Genomic DNA, 22433 nt, shown 5'->3' on the forward strand with positions numbered 1-22433 from the left:
GGCGTGATGACACCCATCTTTTTGTTTGTTTTATTTTTTTTTTTTAAAGCAGGATTTCTCTGTGTAGCTTTGGCTGTCCTCAAACTCACTATACAGGCCTTGAACTCAGGGGTCTACCTACCTCTGCCTCCTGAGTGCTGAGATTAAAGGTATGCACTGCCACCACCCAGCTTCACATTTTCTTCCTTCCTTCCTTCCTTCCTTCCTTCCTTCCTTCCTTCCTTCCTTCCTTCCTTCCTTTTCCTTTGGTTTTTTGAGACAGGGTTTCTCTGTGTAGCCCTGGCTGTCCTAGAACTCACTTTGTTCTAGGCTGGCCTCAAATGCACTGAGATCCTCCTGCCTCTGCCTCCCAAGCGCTGGTATTAAAGGTGTGTGTCACCACCGCCTGGTGACAGTAAGGGTCTTAAGTGCCCAGCCTTTTCTCCAGTTCCTGGCACTCACCTTTAATGCCAGCACTAGAGAGGCAGAGGCAGGCCAGCCTGGTCTATTCAGTAAGTTCCAGGGCAGCCAGGCACGGGGAGAAGAGGAGACACACAGGGATTGAAATAGAAATCCCAACATCTGACCAATAAAAATTCCAGAAAATAGAGTTAAACTAGAGAAAAGGTCAGCCACAGTGGGCCACCCTGCACTCCCAGAACTCAACAAAGACAGGAGAGTGAGTTTGAGAACAGTCTGGGCTACATATAAGACCCTGCCTCAAAAAACAAAAGCAGTGCTCAATGTAGCTCAGTTGGTAGAATGCATACTACATAAAACGGGGGTGTAGGAAGGGGTGCCTGCCTGTAATGTATCAGCACTTAGGCTAGAGGCAGATGCAGGAGGCTCAGAAGTTCGGTTATCCTTGGCTACGTAAGGAGTTTGAAGCCGACCAGCAGATGAACTTCACAAACATTTTGCTGAGGTAAAGACACCAGACAGGAGTCACACAGCATAAGATTCCATTTGTAAGAAATACCAAGAACAGGAGACTCCACAGAGACAGAAATCAGATGGATGGCTGAGCGGGAATGAAGGAAGGCAACAGAGAGTAACTGTTTAATGATAGAGTTTCCTTCTATCAAGATTAAAATATTATGGAACTGTAGAAATGATGTCATACGATTTGTGAATGTACCAAAAGCTGCTGGTGGGCTAGGGAGATAACTCAGTGGTAAGGTGCTTGCCTTCTGTGATATCTAGTCTTGTTTGCCAACATGATAGGGTCTAGGGTCACTGAGGTAGCAAGTCTCTGGGCACACCCGGGAGAGATGATCAACATGAGGATAGCCTCTAGCCATGCCTTCGAGGAACTAACTAGTTTAGGACAATTGCAGTGAGAAGACCAACTTCAGTTGTGGGCGGAGTCACTCTAGTTTTGGTCCTGGATTGTGTAAGAAAGCAATGCCAGGCCTGGTGCGCACGCCTTTAATCCCAGTACTCCAGAGGCCGAGGCAGGTGGATCTCTGTGAGTTCGAGGTCAGCCTGGTCTACAGGGTAAGATCCAGGACAGGCACCAAAACTACACAGAGAAACCCTGTCATGAAAAAAAAAAAAAAAAAACCACAAAAAATTATTAGCCAGACTGTTGTTACCACAACGGTTCTGTGGACAGCCCAAGTTGGGCCCCTACCTGTGACCAAGTTGATGTCCAAGGGGTGTCATGCCGATCCAGGATTCCTGCACCGCCACCTAGGACCATGGTGATGTATGGCCCAGACTGTTGCCGGGGGCCATGTCTGGGGCCATGTCTCTACTGCAGCTGGGCCCTGAGTTGATGTCTATGGCTCTTGTTGCTACCGAGGGCCATGAAGAGGCCTGCAGTCCAGGCCAATACCTGAGGCCATGTTGGTAGTAGAGGATCAAGCTGCTGCCCAGGCCATATAGACCTGGGTGGCCCATGCTGCCACCTAGAGCCATGGTATTGTCTGGTCTAGAACTGCAGCCCTGGGCCACATCTGGGTCTGTGACCCTACTGCAGCCAGGATATGTGTCTATGTCCATGGTTCCTGTTACCATCAAAGGCTGAGTGGATACCTCGGGTCTGGGCTGCTACCAGGGGAAATGTTGGTGTTTGGGCCACACCGCTATTTGGGCCACGCTAATCTGGGTGATCTGCAATGCCAACTAGGACCATGATGACATCTAGACGGGCTGTTGCCAAGGACCATGTTTGGGTCCATGGTCCAACCTCAGCTTGAGTCTGTGCTGTCTGTGGCCCAGGTTGCCACCAAAGGCCACACTGATGCCCAGGGTCTGGGCCTCCACCTGTGGTCTTCTTGGTGCCCGAGGGCTGTACTGCTGCCAGGCCCATATAGACCTGAGTAACATGTGCTGCCACCCAGGGCCAGGGTGTCATTTGGGCCTGAGCTGAGGCTGGGGCCATGTCTGGGTCCGTGGCCCTGATACAGACAGGACCTGTGCTGATATCTGAGGCTCCTGTTACCATCGATGGCAGTGTGGATGCCTGGGATCTGGGTCCACACCTGGGGCCATGCGGGAGTGTGGGGGTTCGAGGACCATGCTGCTGTTGGGTCCTTGCACTGCCAACTGGGACTATGGTGACATCTGAGCCCAGGCTGCTGCCAAGGACCATGTTTGGGTCCACAGTTCAATCACAGCAGGGGTCTGTATTGATGTCCATGGCACACAGCGCCTTTAATGGCCACTCAGACGTCAAGGACCTGGGCCACCACCTAGGGCCCTGAGTGGTAGCTGGGTTGATCAACCCGCCAGCTTTCCCTCATTGTCACCACCCAGGTGAGCTCTCCAGCATTGCCTCAGCTACCCGTGTAGCAGACAGGAAGGATCAGGGGCCAGTCCTGCTCTCACATCCTCGGGTCCAGCTCACCAGCACTCACACTACCAGGGCCAGCTGGTAAAACAGTAGGACACCACCTAGGGCCAGGTTAGTGTCCAAGGGTTGAGTCTCTGCCAGGGCCATGCTGATCTGAGTGGCCTGTGCTGCCACCCAGGGCCATGATGTCGTCCAGGCCTGGGCTGCTGCCAGGGGCCACGTCTGGGTCTGTGCCCCTGCTGCAGCCGTGGTCTGTGTTGACATCTGTGGCTCCTGTTCCCACCGAAAGCAATGAGGATAGGACTGCACAGAGTCGGCCCCATCCACAGCGCTAGGGAGAATTGTCCCTGTCCCCCGCCAGCTGCAGCACACAGGAGCGTGGGCACGGCCCCTGCCCTGGGCAGCACACTTGAGCTGACCCTGTTGGCAGGGGCACAGGTGAGCTGGGCCTCTTGGGAGGGTGAGAGCAGGAGAGCTGCCCCCAGCCCCTCCCTGGTGTGCCATGGGATGGCAAAGGTAAGGGAAATATGCCTTCACCTCCACCCCGAGCCATCCACTTGTGGATGAGCCATCCGTGGAGGCATGAGAACCGAAGAGCTGGCCCTGCCCCTCACTAACTGCAACAATCGGGACAGCGGGACCTGCCCCTCACCTGGGCAAAACAGCAGAGCTGGCCCTGGTAGTGTGAGTGCTGGTGAGCTGGACCCGAGGATGTGAGAGCAGGACTGGCCTCTGCTCCTTGCTGTCTGCTACACGGGTAGCTGAGGCAATGCTGGAGAGCTCACCTGGGTGGTGACAATGATGGAAAGCTGGCGGGTTGATCAACCCAGCTACCACCCAGGCCCAGAACTACGAGGCAGCCCATCCCAACACCCACCTCATCTATGGAGCGTGTGAAGAGGACAAACCTACAAGTCCAAAGCTGCAGGAGCTCCAAGACACAAGGCAACAACAGGATATCCAAGAGGAGTCCTAGTGAGGGCCCAGTACCGAGAGTGTAACAGAAGCCAGAGGCCTCGAACCAGACCAATGACCCATTGCAATGAACACTTACAAATAGACATATGGATTAAAGGGTATACTGTGTGACTCACTTGAATTTTTGTTGCTGTTTTTTTGGTTTTACTTTTACCTTTTGTGTTTTTGGGGGGGGGAGGTTACAAGGGCAGAGGGTGGAAGCGAGGAGACGTGAGATGAGTGTGTTAGCATTTAGGCACCTGTACCGGCCTGCCCTTAGGGGCCTGACAGGATAAACCTCAGCTGCAGCCACTAAGAGCACCTCCTGTGCGCATCTGCTACGTTTCCTCCCATCTCTCTCTCCTTTCTCTTTCCTTTCCTCGTCCCCAGGGACCAGTCCCTGCCCCTTCTCTTCCCTCCCCTCAATAAATCTCCTACGTGGGCCCTGTTGTATGGTGTGACTCCTTCCCACCGTTTTTTTAAAATACAACAGAGTGGGATCAGGATGTGAAATCCACAAAGAATCAACAAAAAGTTAAAAAAAAAAATTATTAGCCAGACATGGTGACATTCACCTTTAGTCTCAGCACTCTCTGTGAGTTCAAGGCCAGCCTGGTCTACATTGAGAGTGCCAGGCCAGCCAGGGCTATATAGTGAGACCTTGTCTCAAAAGTAAACAATTATTTATGTGTATGGGTGTTTCAGCACCATGTGCATGTTTGGTCCCTGAGGAAACCAGAAGACGGTTTAAGATCCCCTGGAGTCAGAGTTAAGGACAATTAATATGCCAATGTGTGGGATGCTGGGAACCGAACCCGTGTCCTCTGGAAGAGCAGCAAGTACTCTTAACTAACAAGCCCTTTCTCTAGCCCGTTTGTTTTGAGAGAGGATCTCACTAAGTAGCCCAAACTGGCCTCAGACTTTTGATCTTTCTGCTTCTACCAAGTCAGTGCTGTGCGAATTTTCTTTTCAGATGGTCTGACTCCAGACACAAGCTGTCAATTAAGCAGCTAAAATGTCTCCCTGGCTGGGGCTCATCTTCTCACTCTTTTAGCAGGATTTGTTAATAGTGCACAGAAGTTACTAATTTTAACAATTTACTCTCAATTATTTCCTTTGTTCTACCCGCTGTTTATGTCCAGTGTCTCTATATTCAGGCCAGAACTTTCCCCCACATCATCCTGTAGAAGTTTCTTGCTTTTTTAAGAAAGGGTCTTATGCCAGGTATGGTGGCACACACCTTTAATCCCAGGGTTTGGGAGGCAGAGGTAGGCAGATCTCTAGTAGTTCAAGGCCAGCCTGGTCTACAGACCAAGTTCCAGGGGACAGGCTCCAAAGCTACACAGAGAAACCTTGTCTCAAAAACAAACAAGCAAACAAACAGACAAAAGAAAGGGTCTTACTGTGTATCCCTAGTTGGCCTGGAACTCAGTATATAGACAGGCCTGGCCTTGAATTTGTAGATGATCTTCTTGCATCTTAAGATTAGAGATGTAGCTGGGCGGTGGTGGCACACGCCTTTAGTCCCAGCACTCAGGAGGCAGAGGCAGGCCAATCTTTGTGAGTTCAAGGCCAGTCTGGTCTACAGAGCGAGATCCAGGAAAGGCACAAAGCTACACAGAGAAACCCTGTTTCAAAAAACAAAAACAAACAAACAAACAAAAAGATTAGAGGCTTGATGGTCACCATACCTAGACCAGGACTGATTCCCCCCACCCCTACCCCTCTGAGAGAGTCTCACTATGTAGCCCTGGCTGGCCTAGAACTTTCTATATAGACCAGGCTTGCCTCAAACCTCGAAGTTATAGAAATCTGCTTGCCTGTTTCCTGAGTGCTGCCAAACTGATTTTTATATGGAGTAAGGAAAACCAGAAAAGTAGGCAGGATGGCACATGCGCAAAATTCTAGTACTTGGATGGCAGAGGCAGGAGGATCACTTCAGCCCAGGTGTTCCAGGCCAGCTAAGTCAACGCACAGAGACTCGTTCTCCAAAACAAAACAAACGAAGCCCTAAAACAAACAAAAATATAGCCTTTCACTGGAAACTTATTCACTGTCCCAGTGATCCTTGGTAACTTGGTAACCTTGTTGTATGGGCTCCAGCTTTCAGAATAAGAATTTAGTGAGCTGTCTCCACCGGTCCAGAGGGCCACAGCTGTGGGTTCCCTCACCATGAGGCCTCTGCCCCTAATCCCAATGAAGAAAGAAGGACAGGAACACTTGGCTCAATGTTTCAAATATTTATTCTAAACATAAGCTGGGGCCTGGGCAGTGGGGAGCAGAACTCTGACCTGTGGCCAGATCACCAAAACCAAAGGATGAGGGTTAGGGAAGTGACAGTCGCTATGAGGCCTGGAAGGGGACATGGGGGGGCTTTGGAGAACTTCCGAAGGACCTGACTAGGTGGCCGCTTGGTCACCTTCAAGTATGTGTTCTGGTGTTTCTCCTGGGGCTGAGGTAGGAGGTGGGAGTGGCAGGTGCTACTCAGCTGCCTGTCTGGAAACTTGACCTCCACAGGGCTCTGCCCCTTGCTCTTCTCTCTCACCTGCGGAAGGAGGAGTCAGCAGTAAGACACTTCCCACCCTCCAATGCTCCACCAGTGAAGAACCACCTATGTGTGAAGGCCAATCTTTCTTCTTCTTCTTCCTCTTCTTTTTTTTTTTTTTTTTGGTTTTTGGAAACAGGGTTTCTCTGTGTAGACCTGGTTGGCCTAGAACTCACATATCTACAGACCAGGCTGGCTTTGAATGCAGAGATCCACCTGCCTCTGCCTTCCAAGTGCTGGGATTCAAGGCATGTGCCACCAGCACCAGCTAGTGATGGCCAATCCTAACTGTTAACTTGAGGACACTTGTAATCAAGTAAAACCCAAGCACCTGGACAATCCTGTGAGAGATTTTCTTTCTTTCTTCTTTTTTTTACATTGTTAATGACATTTTTATTTTATGTGCACTGGTGTTTTGTTTGCATGTATGTCTGTGTGAGGGATCTGTGAGATCCTTTGGAATTGGAGATACAGTTGCCAGCTGCCGTGTGGGTGCTGGGAATTGAACCTGGGTCCTCTGGAAGAGCAGCCAGCACTCTTAACTGCTGAATGATCTCTATTACCTCCAGAAATTTTTCTTTTCTTTTTTTAACTTTATTTCTTTTCTTTTAGGGCTTTTTGTTTGTGGGTTTTTTATTTTTATTTATTTATTTATTTATTTATTTATTTTATTTATTTATTTATTTATTTATTTATTTATTTTTTGAGACAGGGTTTCTCTGTGTAGCCCTGGCTGTCCTGGATCTCGCTCTCTGTAGACCAGGCTGGCCTTGAACTCACTGAGATCCACCTCCCTCTGCAACCCAAGTGCTGGGATTAAAGACATGTGCCATCGCCGCCTGGCCAGAGATTTTCTTGATTGGATCATCTGAGGTAGGAAGACCTATCCCCTAAATCTTGGCCAACATTTTTTGATGGCTGTCCAAATAAAAGAATATGGAAGAGGGATGTTTTTACTGTTTGCCTGCTTGCCCTCCCGAGCTGGAGTTTTCATAATCCTGTTGCTGAGGCATGTTTTTCCCTACTTCTTGAGGCTTTTTGTTTGGTTTGTTTTTTGTTTTTTTCGAGACAGGGTTTCTCTGTGTAGCTTTGGTGCCTGTCCTGGACCTCGCTCTGTAGACCAGGCTGGCCTCTGAACTCACAGAGATTCCCCTGCCTCTGTCTCCTGAGTGCTGGGATTAAAGGCGTGCGCCACCACCGCTGGCTTTTCCCTCTTCTTTGGGATTCTGATATAAACGGAAGATCAGTGCTCTCCAGGAATCCTCTGGGACTTCAACCCTAGATGGAGACAGCTGAGATATCCAGTCTTGTGGACTGAACAACTACTCCATTCTTGGCCTTTCCAATAGGAGACAGCCATTGTTGGACTACCTGGACCACTGCCTGTAAACCACACATTAATGTCCCACCCCACATTATGTGTGTGTGTGTGTGTGTGTGTGTGTGTGTGTGTGTGTGTGTGTGTGTGTGTTCTCTATCAGTTCTGCTCCTTCAGAGAGGCATGACTAATATACTATCCCTTCCTTACAACCAGCAGACCTGTTCCACCTGTCCGAAGACCCGAAGCAGGTTTCCTCGAAGGACACCTTGCAGCTCCTGTTCACTCCAGCCTCGCCTCAGCAACTCCTCGATGAGCACTGGGTATGTAGACACGTCCTCCAGCCCCTGAGGGAACCTGTGCAGAGACCCACGGTGAGACCTTGGCTCCGATCCTCGTCTAGCATCTGCTGTCCCACCAGCCCCAGGCACATATGACCAAAATTTAGGGCCAAGTTATTTAGATTAGTGAACACAACTTTAGAAGTTCTTTACAGATCGAGTTCCTGTGGCTACACCCGGGGCCACAACAGATCTTCTGGGCTGGGGAGTGGTGCATGAACGAGATTCCTTTAGCCTGGGAGTGGGGAGAGAAGACGTGGGCTGGAGACCAGAGCGTGTAGTGTAGTTGAGATCTGAAGGATGGGCTGACTTTTGAATGGGGAACTAAGGTTTAAAACTTCTGACGTGGCACCCCAGCCCGGGGGAAACACTCACCTTCCAGATCCATCATAGTTTCCACCAATCCCAATGAACTCAGATCCAATGACTGTCCTGATGTGATCAAAATGATCTAGAAAGTAGAGGATGGTAGAAGAGTTAGCAATTGGGAGTACTTCTAACCTGAGCAGTTCAGTCCTGGCCAGCTACCCGGTTCACATCTGGGTGGCAGTGAAGAGCTGAGTTTATAGTCCCTGGAAGGTCTGCCATTGCCCAGCATGTGGTAGACCATTAGAGCTGTCTGAGAGCCCTGGTGGCTGCAGTTCAAGTCAGAACAGCACAAAGAGTTGAGGTATGTGTGGGGGCGGGGCAGAGAGATGGCTCTGTGGTTAAGGGCATTGGCTGCCTTTCCAGAGGACCAAGGTTCAATTCCTAGCAAACACATAGTGGCTCACAACCACCTGTTACTCCAGTTCCAGGGAACCTGGCCTTCAGATCTCCATGGGGCACCAGGGATGCACATGGTACACAGACATACATGTAGGGGGAATACCCATAAACGTTTTGTTTGGTTGGTTGGTTGATTGTTTCTTTTTTTTTTTTTTTTTTGTTTTTTTTGTTTTTTTTTTTTCCGAGACAGGGTTTCTCCATGTAGTTTTGGTCCCTGTCCTGGATTTCACTCTGTAGACCAGGCCAGCCTCGAACTCACAGAGATCCGCCTGGCTCTGCCTCCCAAGTGCTGGGATCAAAGGCCTGCACCACTACTGCCTGGCTTTTCTTGTTTTTGTTTTTGTTTTTATTTTTAATTAAATCAGCAGTCCTCCTATACACAAATGATAAAAGGGCTGAGAAAGAAATCAGAGAAACATCACCCTTTACAATAGCCACAAATAATATAAAATACCTTGGAATAACACTAACTAAACAAGTGAAGGACCTGTTTGATAAGAACTTTAAGTCTCGAGGAGATGGGAATGGGGGGTGGGCTGGGGGAGAAGGAGGGCGCGGGAGGGGGGAGAACAAGGGAATCCGTGGCTGATGTGTAAAATTAAATTAAATTATAAAATAAAATTTAAAAAAAAGAACTTTAAGTCTCTAAAGAAAGAAATTGAAGAAGATATCAGAAAATGGAAGAATCTCCCATGCTCATGGATAGGTAGGATTAACATAGTAAAAATGGCAATCTTACCAAAAGCAATCTACAGATTCAGTGCAATCCCCATCAAAATCCCAACACAATTCTTCACAGATTTGGAAAGAACAATACTCAACTTCATATGGAAAAACAAAAGACCCAGGATAGCTAAAAAGAATCCTGTATAATAAAGCAACCCCTGGAGGCATCACCTATTATAGAGCTATAGAGCTCTATTATAGAGCTATAGTAATAAGAACAGCTTGGTACTGGTATAAAAACCGACATATAGACCAATGGAATCGAATTGAAGACCCTGACACCAATCCACACACATATGAACACCTGATTTTTGACAAAGAAGCCAAAACTATACAATGGAAAAAAGAAAGTATCTTCAACAAATGGTGCTGCCATAACTGAATGTCAATATGTAAAAGATTGCAACTAGATCTATATCTGTCACCATGCACAAAACTCAAGTCCAAGTGGATCAAAGACCTCAACATAAATCCAGTTACACTGAACTTGATAGAAGAGAAAGTAAGAAGTACTCTTGAATGCATTGGCACAGGAGACCACTTCCTAAATATACCACCAGTAGCACAGACACTGAGAACAACAATAAATGAGACCTCTTGAAACTGAGAAGCTTTCGTAGGGCAAAACACACACTCAATAAGACAAAAAGACAGCCTACAGAATGGGAAAAGAACTTCACCAACCCCACATCTGACAGAGGACTGATCTCCAAAGTATATAAAGAACTCAAGATAACTTGACATCAAAATACTGAATAATCCAATTAAAAAGTGGGCTAAAGAGCTAAACAGAGAATTCTCAAAAGAAGAATCTCAAATGGCTGAAACACATTTAAAGAAATGCTCAACATCCTTAGTCATCAGAGAAAGAAAACAACTCTGAGATACCACCTTACACCTGTCAGAATGGCTATGATCAAAAACACTAGTGACAGTCTATGTTGGAGAGGATGCGGAGCAAAGGGAACACTCCTCCACTGTTGGTGGGAATGCAAACTTGTACAGCCACTGTGGAAATCAGTATGGCGGTTTCTCTGAATACTGGGAATCGATCTACCTCAAGACCCAGCCATACCACTCTTGGGCATATACCCAAGGAATGCTCAATCGTACCACAAAGACACATGCTCAGCTATGTTCATAGCAGCATTATTCATAATATCCAGAACCTGGAAACAACCTAGATGTCCATCAGCTGAAGAATGGATTAAGAAAATGTGGTACATATCACAATGGAGTACTACTCAGCAGAGAAAAACAATGACAGCATGAAATTTGCAGGCAAATGGATGGAACTAGAAAATATCCTGCGTGAGGTAACCCAAACCCAGAAGGACAAACATGGTATGTACTCACTCATAAGTGGATACTAGGTATAAAGCAAAGAACAATCAGACTGCAACCCACAGAACCAGGGAGGCTACCTAGCAGGGGGGACCCTAGGATGACTGTGGCTTATAATAAGTTTTGGTTTTACTCAATCACTGGGCAAGCTTTAGTGAAACATTTCACTATTAGGATAAGAATTTTTACTGTATCAAGCAGATAATAGAAAAATAAATAAATTTTAAAAAATGAAAAAGAGGAGGAGGAGGGGGAGTGGAGGGGAAGGAGGGGGAGTGGGGGTGGGACTTACCTGCCACAGTGGACACGTTAGCAAGCAGGCTGCACTGGAGCACCCCCATGGACAGTGTCACCATCACGATGCCGCCATTCTTTTTCTGGGGGGACAGACAAAGGGACAGTCAGTCTAGCCCCACTGGACTGCTAGTGTGCTTCCCTTACTGGGGGGCCCCCTGCAGGACAGCAATCCAGAAGAACCTGTTCTTCTGAGTTTGGGGGTCTCTGGGTGGAACTGTTTTGGACCTGGGTTTCAGAGATGGAGGAATGTTAATCAGCCTGACAGCTTTCTTTACTGAGGGTCAAAACTCCCAGTCAGACACGGTGGCTGACACATGCCTATAAGCCCAGCCCTTGGGAGGCTGAGGCAGAGGTATTACAAGGTCCAGGTCAGACAGGACTATTTATGTAAGAGGTCCTACCACAAACAAACAAACAAACAAACAAGACTCTTCCACCTCTTCCATTCCTTTTTGGATTTGTGAGGTAGGATTTTGCTATGTAGCACAGACTGGCCTCAACTCATGATCCTCCTACCTCCACGTCTCAAGTGCTAAGGCTGTAGCCATGTGCCATCATGCTTGGCTCTAAGACCCTCAAGATAGTCAAATGTACTGGAACATGTCTTAAATCCTAGCAACTAGGAGGCAGAGACATGCATAGCTCTGCAAATTCAAGGCCATCCTGGTCCACATATTGAGTTCTAGGGAACCCAGAGTCAAATAATGAGACCCTGTCTCCAAAGAATGGAAAAAACCTGGGCAGTGGTGGTGTATACCTTTATCTCAGCACTTGGTAGGCAGAGGCAGGTGGATCTCCATGAGTTTGAGGCCAGCCTGTCCTACAGAGCAAGTTCTAGGCATCTAAAGCCTCACATGGAACCCTCTCTTGAAAAAGAAAAGAAGAAAGAAAGAAAGAGAGAGGGAGGGAGGGAGGAAGGAAGGGAGAAAGAAAGAAAGAAAGAAAGAAAGGAAGAAAGAAAGAAAGAAAGAAAGAAAAGGCCAGGCATGGTTGCAAATGCCTATAATCCCAGCACTTGGGAGGCAGAGGCAGGTGGATCTCTGTGAATTTGAGGCCAGCGTGGGCTACAGAGTGAGTTTCTCTAGATGAAGTACACTTAGTCCGGTGTTTTGAGGGCCCGGGTGGCAACTCACCAGAAGCCGCAGGATGTCATCAGGGACATTCAGCAAATTGTCGCACACAGCTCTAGCCGCTGAGTGGGAGAAGATCACAGGCGCCTGGGACACCTCCAGGGTCCGCTTCACTAAGGCGTCCGAGGCATGGGACAAGTCTATCATCATGCCCAGGCGGTTCATTTCTTCTACTACTTTCTGCCGGGACAGTGGGGTTTGGGAGGGAGCAGAGGGTGTCAGGGAGCCAAGATGTGTCAAGCATCTGCAGGGAACACATGGGGTGGGGAACGGCAGGAGCCCTCACCTCGCCAAAGCTTGTCAAGCCGCTGACGTTCGTATAGAAGTTGTGTCTCAACTTGGTGGCACTCTCTGCCCTGCAAGACAGTCAAGAGAAAGCACATCTTGCTGGCCACAGCACGGCTCTCGGTGACTGGAGGTGTGTGTGGGGGCCTCTGTTTATCTATCCCACATCTAGAACAGACGAGGACCAGGGCCAGCTACTTGGTGGAAGTATGAGGGACCTGCTGGAGACCAGCCTCCCCCAGGGGACCATTGTATCTTCATTTCTTTTCGTCAGGCCCAGGCCATGGAGAGAAGTGTCCTCACCACACTGTCCACCACCACCATGCCACCGGAGCCAGGCGCTGTGCTCACCAGGGTGTGCTGCAGGTGAAGGTGAGTGTCAGGTAACGCACTCCTAGCTGGTAGAAACTGCGCAACACCGAGAGGCTGGTGTCCAGTGAGTGACCTCCTTCTACTCCGATGAGGCAGGCCAGCTTCTGAGTGCTCTTCAGACCTAGACACGGGCCGTGAGTCACACAACCACATCCCAAGAAAAGAACCGCCGCGGTCAATCCCAGGCTATGTCCCAGCTCACCTTTAGTTGAGGTCACAAGCTCCAGCTCAGGGTAAGCAGCGCACATTCGGTGAATGAGGTCGATCTGCTCCAGGGCAAGGCGCACAGCATCCCGGTCCTGGGTCTGGCATGGGATGTAGGCTGACCAGAACTAGAGGTAGGTCCAGAGGTCCACAATGAGGCCAGTATGGTCTCCAAACCCTTAGGCCAGCCATTCCTGCCTCAGCCCCTCCAGTACCCATTTAACTCAGCGGCTCCCCATAGTATCCTCACGACTATTAAATGCTTTGCAGCCAGTGAACAAGGTGTGGACCAATGACATACAGCTGTCTGTCCATGATTCTGTGTGCATGTCCCAGGCAAGGCTACTCTATCTTTGGTCGTTCTGAACCCTCACCCTCCACACTCACCAGGGATTTTCTGCTTGTTTCCTATGTATTTCCACTGAACCTGAGCATCTACGCACCTCCCCTGCGTTGGCCTTCAAAGTCCTTATACACCCTTCCTTGTATTTGCATGATGGTTGCTGTGGTCCCAACACTCCCGTTACTATGGCACTGTGTTTGTTACCTGGGCACCAACAAGGCCATCTCGAAGCCTATCCAAGCTGGTCTGGCCATGGGTAAAATTGCGCAGATTCACATCCTGCAGCTTGTTCTGGAAGCGTTCTCTCAGGAGCAGAGGCAGGTCGTTATGGCTGGAGATGTGGTGGTCAGTGTGAGCGCATGGCCTCCAGGTCAGGACAGGAGCTTCAGCCTGGGTCTTGTCTCCCCCCACCTCACCAGACCCCACTGTCTCATAAATATGGACCCCCTCTCCCCTCCTCCCCCCTGCCCCCCCATCCCCTCATCAATAGCCTTGGGGTAAGCTTAGCCCTGTGAACCAGTCCTGGCACTCTCTCAGTAGCCCAGGCTGGCCTCAAATTCACAGAGATCCTCCTGCCTCTGCCTCCGGAGTGCTGGGATTAAAGGCGTGCGCCGCCGCCGCCGCCACCACCACCACCTGGCAAGCTTCGCCCTCTTAGGCCCCCACCCGCACATACGCACCCGTCCACAAGCCGGAAGTCTCGCATCAGGGCCCGTGCTTGCTCTCGAAGGCGGGGGTCACTGGTTGTGCCTGGTGTGGTGGAGGCATTGGGAGTGCCCGGAGTGGTGTTGGTCCTGGAGGCCCCCGGTGTGGTCAGAACGCTGGAGGAGTTCGCAGTGGTCTGGGTGCAGGTTACCCACCGGGGCGGGACCAGAAGCAGCATCCCCAGCAGGCACAGCCAGGGCCCCAGGGGCCGCAGGCCGAGCGCGCGGGGACCCTCAACACCCGCGGGCTGCATGTTGCTCATTCTCGGTCTCCAGAGCCTGAGCAGGGCAGGGATAGGGCAGAGGGTGACAATGGGGGTTCGGACCTTCGATTCAGGGTCCCTAGGACGCGGCCTCGCTTGGAAAAGCTTCCAGTCACAGGGCTGTGCAACGGACGCTCTGGAACTTTCCACGCCTAGAAGCGCAGTCGCTAGAGGGCACCACCGCCCTTCCGCTCCCCCAAACAGAAGGGCGCCCCCTTGGGCCTGGCGGGTCTCTGCTTGCGGCTTGCATCTCCTCGCTTTCTGCTCCTGGTTTCTGGCTGAGTTGAAGGAGGAGGAAGAAGACCAGTGGGGAACAACAGGCAGGGGCCAAGGAATCTAACTAATCTCACCCCGTTAGCCAGACGTGTGTGTATTAGCGCCCGAACGTGCCCTACCCTCAATGGGGTCAAATATTCCATATTAGGCTAAACACCGTTTTGAGTAGTAAGTTAGATCTGTGTGGGTTTTGCTTAGGTTTTAATCTTGTTTTTGTGGTGTGGTCTCACTATGTTGCCGGGGCTGGTCTGGAACTCCTGAACTCAAGCTATCGACAGTATGCATACTGTCATCTAGGGAGCACACCGGACACTAACAGAAGAACTATTGCCTAGCTAGGTGTATAATCCCAGCAATCAGGAGGTAAAGGCAGAGTTTGAAGCCAGTTCGGGCTATATAGCAATATCCTGCATGGGGCGGGGGGGGGTGGGGTGGGGGGGTGCACACACAAAACCATGCATAGTAGCTCACATCCATAATCCCAGCACTTAGAAGATTGAGGCATGAGGATTTCAGAGCATTCAAGGCCAACCTGGGCTATACAGAATCCCAGGCCGGGCCGAACTGTAGAGTAAAACCCTATCTCAAACCAAGCAACAACAAAACGATTCTCTGTTGAGAAACCTGTGTCTGCATTTGACTGTAGTTACCTTTTCCTAAACATTCCTCTCCCTCCCAAAAACGCCTCTTCCAATATATACTAAAACTGTTTTTCAATGAATTTCTGGGGCTGGAGAGATGGCTCAGAGGTTAAGAGCACCGACTGCTCTTCCAGAGGTCCTGAGTTCAATTCCCAGCACCCACATGGTGGCTTACAACCATCTGTAATGAGATTTGGCGCCCTCTTCTGTATACATAATTTAAAAAAATCATAAAAAAAAAAACCCTCAATTCTCAGCATGGTGGCTTACAACCATCTGTAGTGGATCTGATGCCCTCTTCTGGTGTGCAGGAATATGTGCAGACAAAGCACTCATACATATGAAATACATAAACAAAATAATAATAGTAATAATAATCAATTTCTACTGTTCTCATAAGGAAAGTGAAGGGCATCACTGAGTGCAGGCACTTGCTGTCCCACAGACTACCTAAGTTCTGTGCCCATATCTCATTCTTAAAAAAGAGCCAGGTGCAGTGGCATGTGTCTGTAACCCCAGCACCCTAGCAGGAGGATGGGAGGCAGACACAGAATCTCCGGGAAGCATAGCCACAGAAACAAGAAAGACCCGGCCACAGTAAGGTGGAAGTTGAGAACAGACTTCCAAAAGTTGTCCTCTGACCTCAATAGGAATGTTGTGGTATATAGTCACTGCCCCTTCTCTTTCACACACATACTCATAATAAAATAACTTTTTACAAAAGGAAATGAAAAACATAGGATGTAATTCAGTGGTAGAGTGAGTACCTAACAAGTATGATGGCCTAGGTTTAAACCCACTACCATATTTAAGTAGATAAGGACATTTTAGAAACCTATCTTCTGCGGGTAGTGGTGGTTAACACCTTTAACCCCAGCACTTAGGAGGCTGAGTCAGGCGGATCTCTCAGTTGAGGGTCAGCCTAGTCTACAAAGAGAGTTCCAGGACAGACACAGAGAAATTCTGTCTCAAAAACAAATGAAACAACAACAACAACAAAAACTATCTTCTTAGTTTAGTATAGAATATGCCTTTAATCCCAGCACCAAGGAAGCTGAGGTGAGTAGCTCTCTGAGGCTAGCCTGAGTCTGCAGAGTGAGTTCCAGGCTAGCCAGGGCTGCAGAGGGAGACTCTGTCTTTAAAAAAAAAAAATCTTCTTGAAGGCAGGAAAACATTTGTAAGATATCAAAGAGGGTTGGGAGAGGAGTCCAGTGGAAGATCATATACCTAGAAGGATTGAAGTCCTGGATCTGATAACTAGTAAACCTCTCTCCACCCCAATAAAATGGCAAGGATACAGGGGGGTGCTGTAAATACAAGCAGATGAGATCTACCTGTGGGTTGTTTCTTCCTCTGGGGACATAATGAGCCAAAGACCCACATTCAACATGAAGGGCACCCTGATGAGTACGTTCTTTGTTTTGAGCTGGAACATGAGGAATGCATCCTAGGAGGATGGATGATTCAGAATTAGTGTCCCTAGGCATGCTGCAATCATGTTTAATAAGCAATTACTTCTTTTCTTATTCTTCTCTCATACATTACATACTGACTGCAGTTCCCCTTCCCTCCACACTTTCCAGCACCCCCATCTCCTTCCCCAGATCCACTCCTCTGTTTCCCTTCAGAAAAGAACAAGCCTTCCAGGGATATCAACTGAACATGGCATAACAATTTACAATAAGACCAGGCACAAACCCTCGTATCAAGAAGGCTGGACCAGGCAACCCAGGAGGAGGAAATGGGTCCCAAGAGCAGGCAAAAGAGTCAGAGACACCCCCACCCCCACTGTTAGGAGTTCCACAAGAATACCAAGCTACACAACCATAACATATATACAAAGGACCTATCTCACATCCATACAGGCTCCATGATTTCTGATTCAGTCTCTGTGAGTCCCTATGAGCCCTGCTTAATTGATTCTGTGTGCTGTGTTCTTATGGTGTCCTTGGCCTCTCTGACTTCTACAATCCCCCACTCCCACCCCACCCCAACCCCCTTCAGCAGGGTTCCCTGAGCTCCACCTAATGTTTGGCTGTGGGTCTCTGCATCTGCTAAGTAATAACTTCTGGTAGAGCTGGCTAATCGCTGCTAAATGATGCAAACGATGTTGGGGCTTGAACTCCTGGAATCACATTGCTTAGACTCCTTGCCAAAGGGCCACTCAGCAGACACTGGCAGAGGAGGAAAGCAGGGTGTCTTTCTTGTTCCTATTCCTCTCATCACCCTCAAGAGTAGCAGTTGGCACTACTTGTCAGTTTCTTTGGGCTGTCACAGACCAGCCTTGGCATCAGAGCATCTCTACCTGCAGGGCAGACTTAGAGCCTCATGACAAGGATATGCTGGTATGTGCCTATAATTCCAATACTCAGGAGGCTGAGACAGGAGGATTGTCACAAGTCTGAAGATAGCCTGGGTTACATAGCAAGATTGTCTCAAAAAAGAATTAAAAAAAATTAAGCTCCAGCACCATAAGGCCCTTTAAGTATCTAGTTCCCACAAGCACCCCACCTTTTCCTACTTCTACAATCTAGAAAGGTGCGTACAACTTTCCAAATTCATCTTCTGAGCTCACTTCAGTGGCACCTTTGTGCCTTTTTGGCAACTATGTAATCAGATCCCTCCATTTTAAATGCCAAGAGCAGCTGGGCACAGTAGTTCATGCCCATAATCCCGGCAGTTGGAAGCCCGAGGCAGGAAGAGTCTTGAATTAAAGAGCATTCTGAACTACACAGTGACTTTAGGCCTACTTAGGCTCTAGACTTTGTTTCAAAATAAACAAAGCCTAAGCAATAAATAAATCAAAAATTAAAAATAAAGACAACACTATTAAAACTTACTAAACACCAGGCGGTGGTGGTGGCTCCAGAACTACACAGAGAGACCCTGTCTCAAAAAACCAAAACAGAGCCGGGCGGTGGCGGCGCACGCCTTTAATCCCAGCACTTGGGAGGCAGAGGCAGGTGGATCTCTGTGAGTTCGAGGCCAAGCTAGGCTACCAAGTGAGCTCCAGGAAAGGTGCAAAGCTACGCAGAGAAACCCTGTCTCGAAAAACAAAAAAACAAAAAAACAAAACAAAACAAAACAAAACAAAAAAAAAAACCAAACAGGGGTTGCGGATTTAGCTCAGTGGTAGAGCGCTTGCCTAGCAAGTGCAAGGCCCTGGGTTTGGTCCTCAGCTCTGGAAAAAAAAGAAAGAAAGAAAGAAAAAGAAAAACCAAACCAAACCAAAACTTACTAAATGACAGTTCAGAATAAAGCCAAAAATGGAGCCTGAGGCAAAAGGAAGAAATTGTTCTAATAGGTTGCACAGGCTGTTATGTGAGTGTGTGTAGGAGAGGCAGGACAGATGCTAGTCCATTAGCCAACCCCACCCATCTATCTATTGAACAAGGGTTGACTGAACATCCATTATATGCCATCCAGTGCTCCTGAAGTCACTCGGAAACTAAAAGATGAGACAAACTGGACTGATGGAGTACACCTGAAATGTCAGAACTCCAGAAGCAGAGCAAAATGATCCTAGCAAATTTGAGGCTAGCCTAGTCTCTATACTGAACTCCAAGCTATCCAGGGATACATAGCAAGTCTTTGTCCTTAAAAAAAAAGAAAGAAAGAAAGAAATAGGGCAGGCATTGGTGGTGTGGTGGCTCATGCCTATAATCCCAGTACTTGTTAATCTGATAAAAGATCAAGGCCAGCTTGGACCATAGTGGATTGTGTGCAAACCTGGAGCCAGATAGCCCTGCCTGGAAGAAAGAAAAATAAGCTCTGTCCTGTTAGACAAAGTGATCAAGGGAAGGCCTCAGCAGAGATGGTAGTGAGGAGTCATGGGAGCTGGAGAGAAAGCTTTCCCGGAGGAAACAGCAAGTATAAATCCTGTGAGACAGAAATGAGGCCAACTGTTCCAGCAGCAGTGCAAAGGACTAATATGGCCAGTGAGGAAAGATACAGAGGAATGGATGATGTGATTGGAGTAGGTGTTGGACAGGCTACAGCAGGCTTTGGTGAAGAGGGCTGCTTTTGTCTTAGGTCTGAAGGGAAGTTATAGGAGGATCCTAAACAAGATAGTTCAGAACTCTGATGTAGATGCTGAGAAGGTTACTATGGCTGCAGCAAGCTATGGGATAAGGGGATGAGTGTGGACAACGGAAAGTCTCTCAGCAGTAAGGCAGACAGTTATTCCTAAGGAAGGGGAAGGAGGGATGTCAGCAGAGAAGGAACAACAGAGTTGGGGGTGTGTATTCCAAGAATCCTCGCATCAGCAACCTGGACCAGGAGGCAGCTACCATAAGCAACTCACCATCTTTAGTACTAGTCAGCCTACCCTGGAGACAGCACAGGGGCCAGAGCAGTAACACTGATGCTTCTTTCTCAGGCAAGACCAGGAAGTTCCTATACCCCAAGCTAGAGGGTGGAGGTACAGGCCCTGGGGCTCCCAGAGTCTTCTCAATGAAAATCTCTACTAGCCCACCACAGTACCTCTGGTAACTGGTGGGATGGAGACCAATTTGGGGTTACTGGAGAGACCTAGCAGGATGGCAATTCTGAAACAGGAGACAAAACAAAACAAATAAGCAAACAAACTCACTTAGGGCTCTTAAGAGGGCTGGGGAGATGACTCAGCGCTTAAGAGCACTTGCTCTTGCAGAGGACCTGGGTTCTGTTCCCAGCACCTATTTAGTGGTTTACAACCATCTGTAATTCCAGTTCCAGGGGATCTGATGAGGACACCTGGCACACACATGGTACATACACATACATAAAGGCAAAATTCTTACACATAAAATAAATAGGTGGTGGAGAGATGGTTTAGAGCTTAAGAGCACTGGCTGCTCTTCCAGAGGACTGGGGTTCAATTCCCAGCACCCACATGGCAGCTGACATAAAATAATTAATTTAAAAGAGGGATGCTAGATCCTAGCACCCACACCAGTTTTTAGGGTGAAGGCCCAGAAATACATAGTTAAAAGCTTCCAATAGCTGACCACATCGGTGCATGTCTGTAGTCCAGCTACTTAGGCGGCTGAAGCAGGAGGATTGCTTGAGCCACAACCTGAAGGACAGGTTAAGTAATAGAAGGCTTCCACACCTCTAAACAAACAGGTAAATAAAAGCTTCCCCAAGTTACCAGTATATAGGAAGCAAGGAACAGAGGAACACACTCAATGACACTGTAGGATGTAGTTAGTAAACTCAAAAACATGGAAAATGGGGTGAGAGGAGCTGGGGGAGGGGAAACTGTGACAGAATACAGCACATGAAGAAATATCTTCAATGAAAAATTAAAAGACAACAAAACACATAGAAAATACTAAGGACAAACGCAGTCATCTTTTCCGATGTCAGTTTTGTCCTGGGTGTGATGGTGCATGCCTTCAATCCCAATGCTCCACTGAACAGGCAGAGGCAAGTGGATCTCTGAGTTAGAGGCCAGCATGGTTTACATAGAGAGTTCTAAGCCAGCCAGGGCTGTATTGTGAGACCCTGTCTCAAAAACAAAACAAAGCCGATCGCAAGGAAACATTAGTTCTTTTTAAGGGGTAGACCCACCTACAGATTAAGTCATGACAACTGCATACAATATGGAATATCTTTCTAATGCCAAGATTCAAAAAATCGGTTATAAAAATTGGGCCCTCATGGAAATTTGAACTTGATAGTTTAGAATAATGATGATGTTTTATGAAGCCTGGCATAGTGATACCTGTAATCCTAGTACTTGGGAGACTGAGGCAGAATTGTAGTGAGTTTGGGGTGCATAGTAATTTCTGTTCCAATCTGAGTTAGAAAGTGAGACTGTGCAAAACAAACAAACAAAGGAATGAATGAATGAATGAATAAAAGTACCCAGCACTTGAAAGGCAGAAGCAGGTGGATCTCTGTGAGTTCAAGGCCAGGTCTACAGAATGAGTTCCTTGACAGCCACAGCTAATGAGACGCTATCTCAAAACAAAACAAAACAAATAAAAAAGTATTGTTAGCTTTTTAAAGATACTTTAATAATGTGCGTTTGTTTGTTTGTTTTCTAGGGTCTCTGACTTTTTTATACATGCTTAAATATGGATGAAATATTTATGTCTGTGATTTACCTTAACATTTTCTTTTTCAGAGCTGTTGCTCAATCCAGGGCTCTGGACATGATAGGCAAGCATCCTACTACTGACTCCGATGCTTCTAAGTGCTGGGATTACAGCTGTGTGCCAGCAGACCTGGAGCCTTTTTTTTAGACAGCATCTCATGTAGCACAGGCTGGCCTCATATTCAGTATTAGCCAAAGATGACCTTAAATTTATGATCCTGTCAATTCCACCTCCCAAATGAAAGAATTTGAAAAATGTGCCCACCCTAGCCATGCTTGTACAATGCTGGGGAAGGAAACTAGGACTTTGTGGACGGCAGGTGAACACTCTGAGACAGCCACAGCCACATCCTCAGCCCCACTGAGGACTCTTAGATTCTCTTGAGTCCTCAATTGTAAAAGGATGAGAGTTCCATCAGTGTACTCTTGGGTCAGAATAAAGTCAAGAAAAGCCTGTCTGGTCAGGCATGGTGGTGCATGCCTTTAATCACAACCAGGGTGGGAAGAGTTCTTAACAAACTCATCTTACACCGTTTTTCCGAACATACTCATTAAAGCTCAGAAACAGCAGACGTTTAGAAGTCCTTCTCATTTGTAGGAGGAGAAACAGGGGGGTCTCAACTGCAGCTAGCTTGAGGCTCCGCCATTCTCTATGGAGATGGGCCACACATGCTGGCCTCCCAGAGCTACCACTGGCTCCCCAGAAGCCAAGGGCTTTTACAGAAGCACCTTCAAGGGGACCCCTAGCAGTGACAGGCAGGCCTGTGTCTGGGAGGCCAAGCACATAGGAGGGCTTCAGCCAGATCCAGAGGGAGGTGAGAGGAAGGCTCTGCCGCACAGAGTACGGAGCAGAAGTGACTGATGCGTTCTGGTTTTCTCTGCAGCACCCGTGCCTCCCACGGCTCCGAGGGGAAAGGCTTCCTATGGAGGTGTCACAGCTCTGAAGGGAAAAGTATCCTGGCAGTCCTGAGCCAAGGAATTCCACAAAGTCACCCTGCACAACAAACCTCACACAAGAGATTTATTGGGAGAGACACAAGAGGGTGGCTGCCCCTGCTAGG

General features: G+C 48.2%; 1 protein-coding gene and 1 long non-coding RNA gene across 2 annotated transcripts in view; one reads left to right on the plus strand and one right to left on the minus strand.

The window, feature by feature from the left end:
• Positions 1-12843, plus strand: part of LOC119088078 — a 15130-nt gene extending 2287 nt beyond the window's left edge. Inside the window, exons 2-3 of the long non-coding RNA XR_005091665.1 lie at positions 7816-7919; positions 12762-12843. This is a non-coding gene — a long non-coding RNA (uncharacterized LOC119088078). The remainder of the gene's footprint in view (positions 1-7815; positions 7920-12761) is intronic.
• Positions 5959-14537, minus strand: Dpep3 (dipeptidase 3). The gene is made up of 10 exons (XM_028854391.2): positions 14087-14537; positions 13611-13737; positions 13062-13191; positions 12839-12980; positions 12489-12558; positions 12206-12382; positions 11068-11152; positions 8313-8388; positions 7818-7953; positions 5959-6278 (listed from the first exon to the last, which is right to left on the minus strand). The coding sequence occupies exons 1-10, from the start codon at positions 14371-14373 to the stop codon at positions 6036-6038; spliced, it is 1473 nt and encodes a 490-aa protein (XP_028710224.2). The 5' UTR covers positions 14374-14537; the 3' UTR covers positions 5959-6035.
• Between the last annotated feature and the right edge of the window lie 7896 nt (positions 14538-22433).

This window comes from Peromyscus leucopus, chromosome 5 (genome assembly GCF_004664715.2).
Source record: "Peromyscus leucopus breed LL Stock chromosome 5, UCI_PerLeu_2.1, whole genome shotgun sequence".
Classification (NCBI taxonomy): Eukaryota; Metazoa; Chordata; class Mammalia; order Rodentia; family Cricetidae; genus Peromyscus; species Peromyscus leucopus.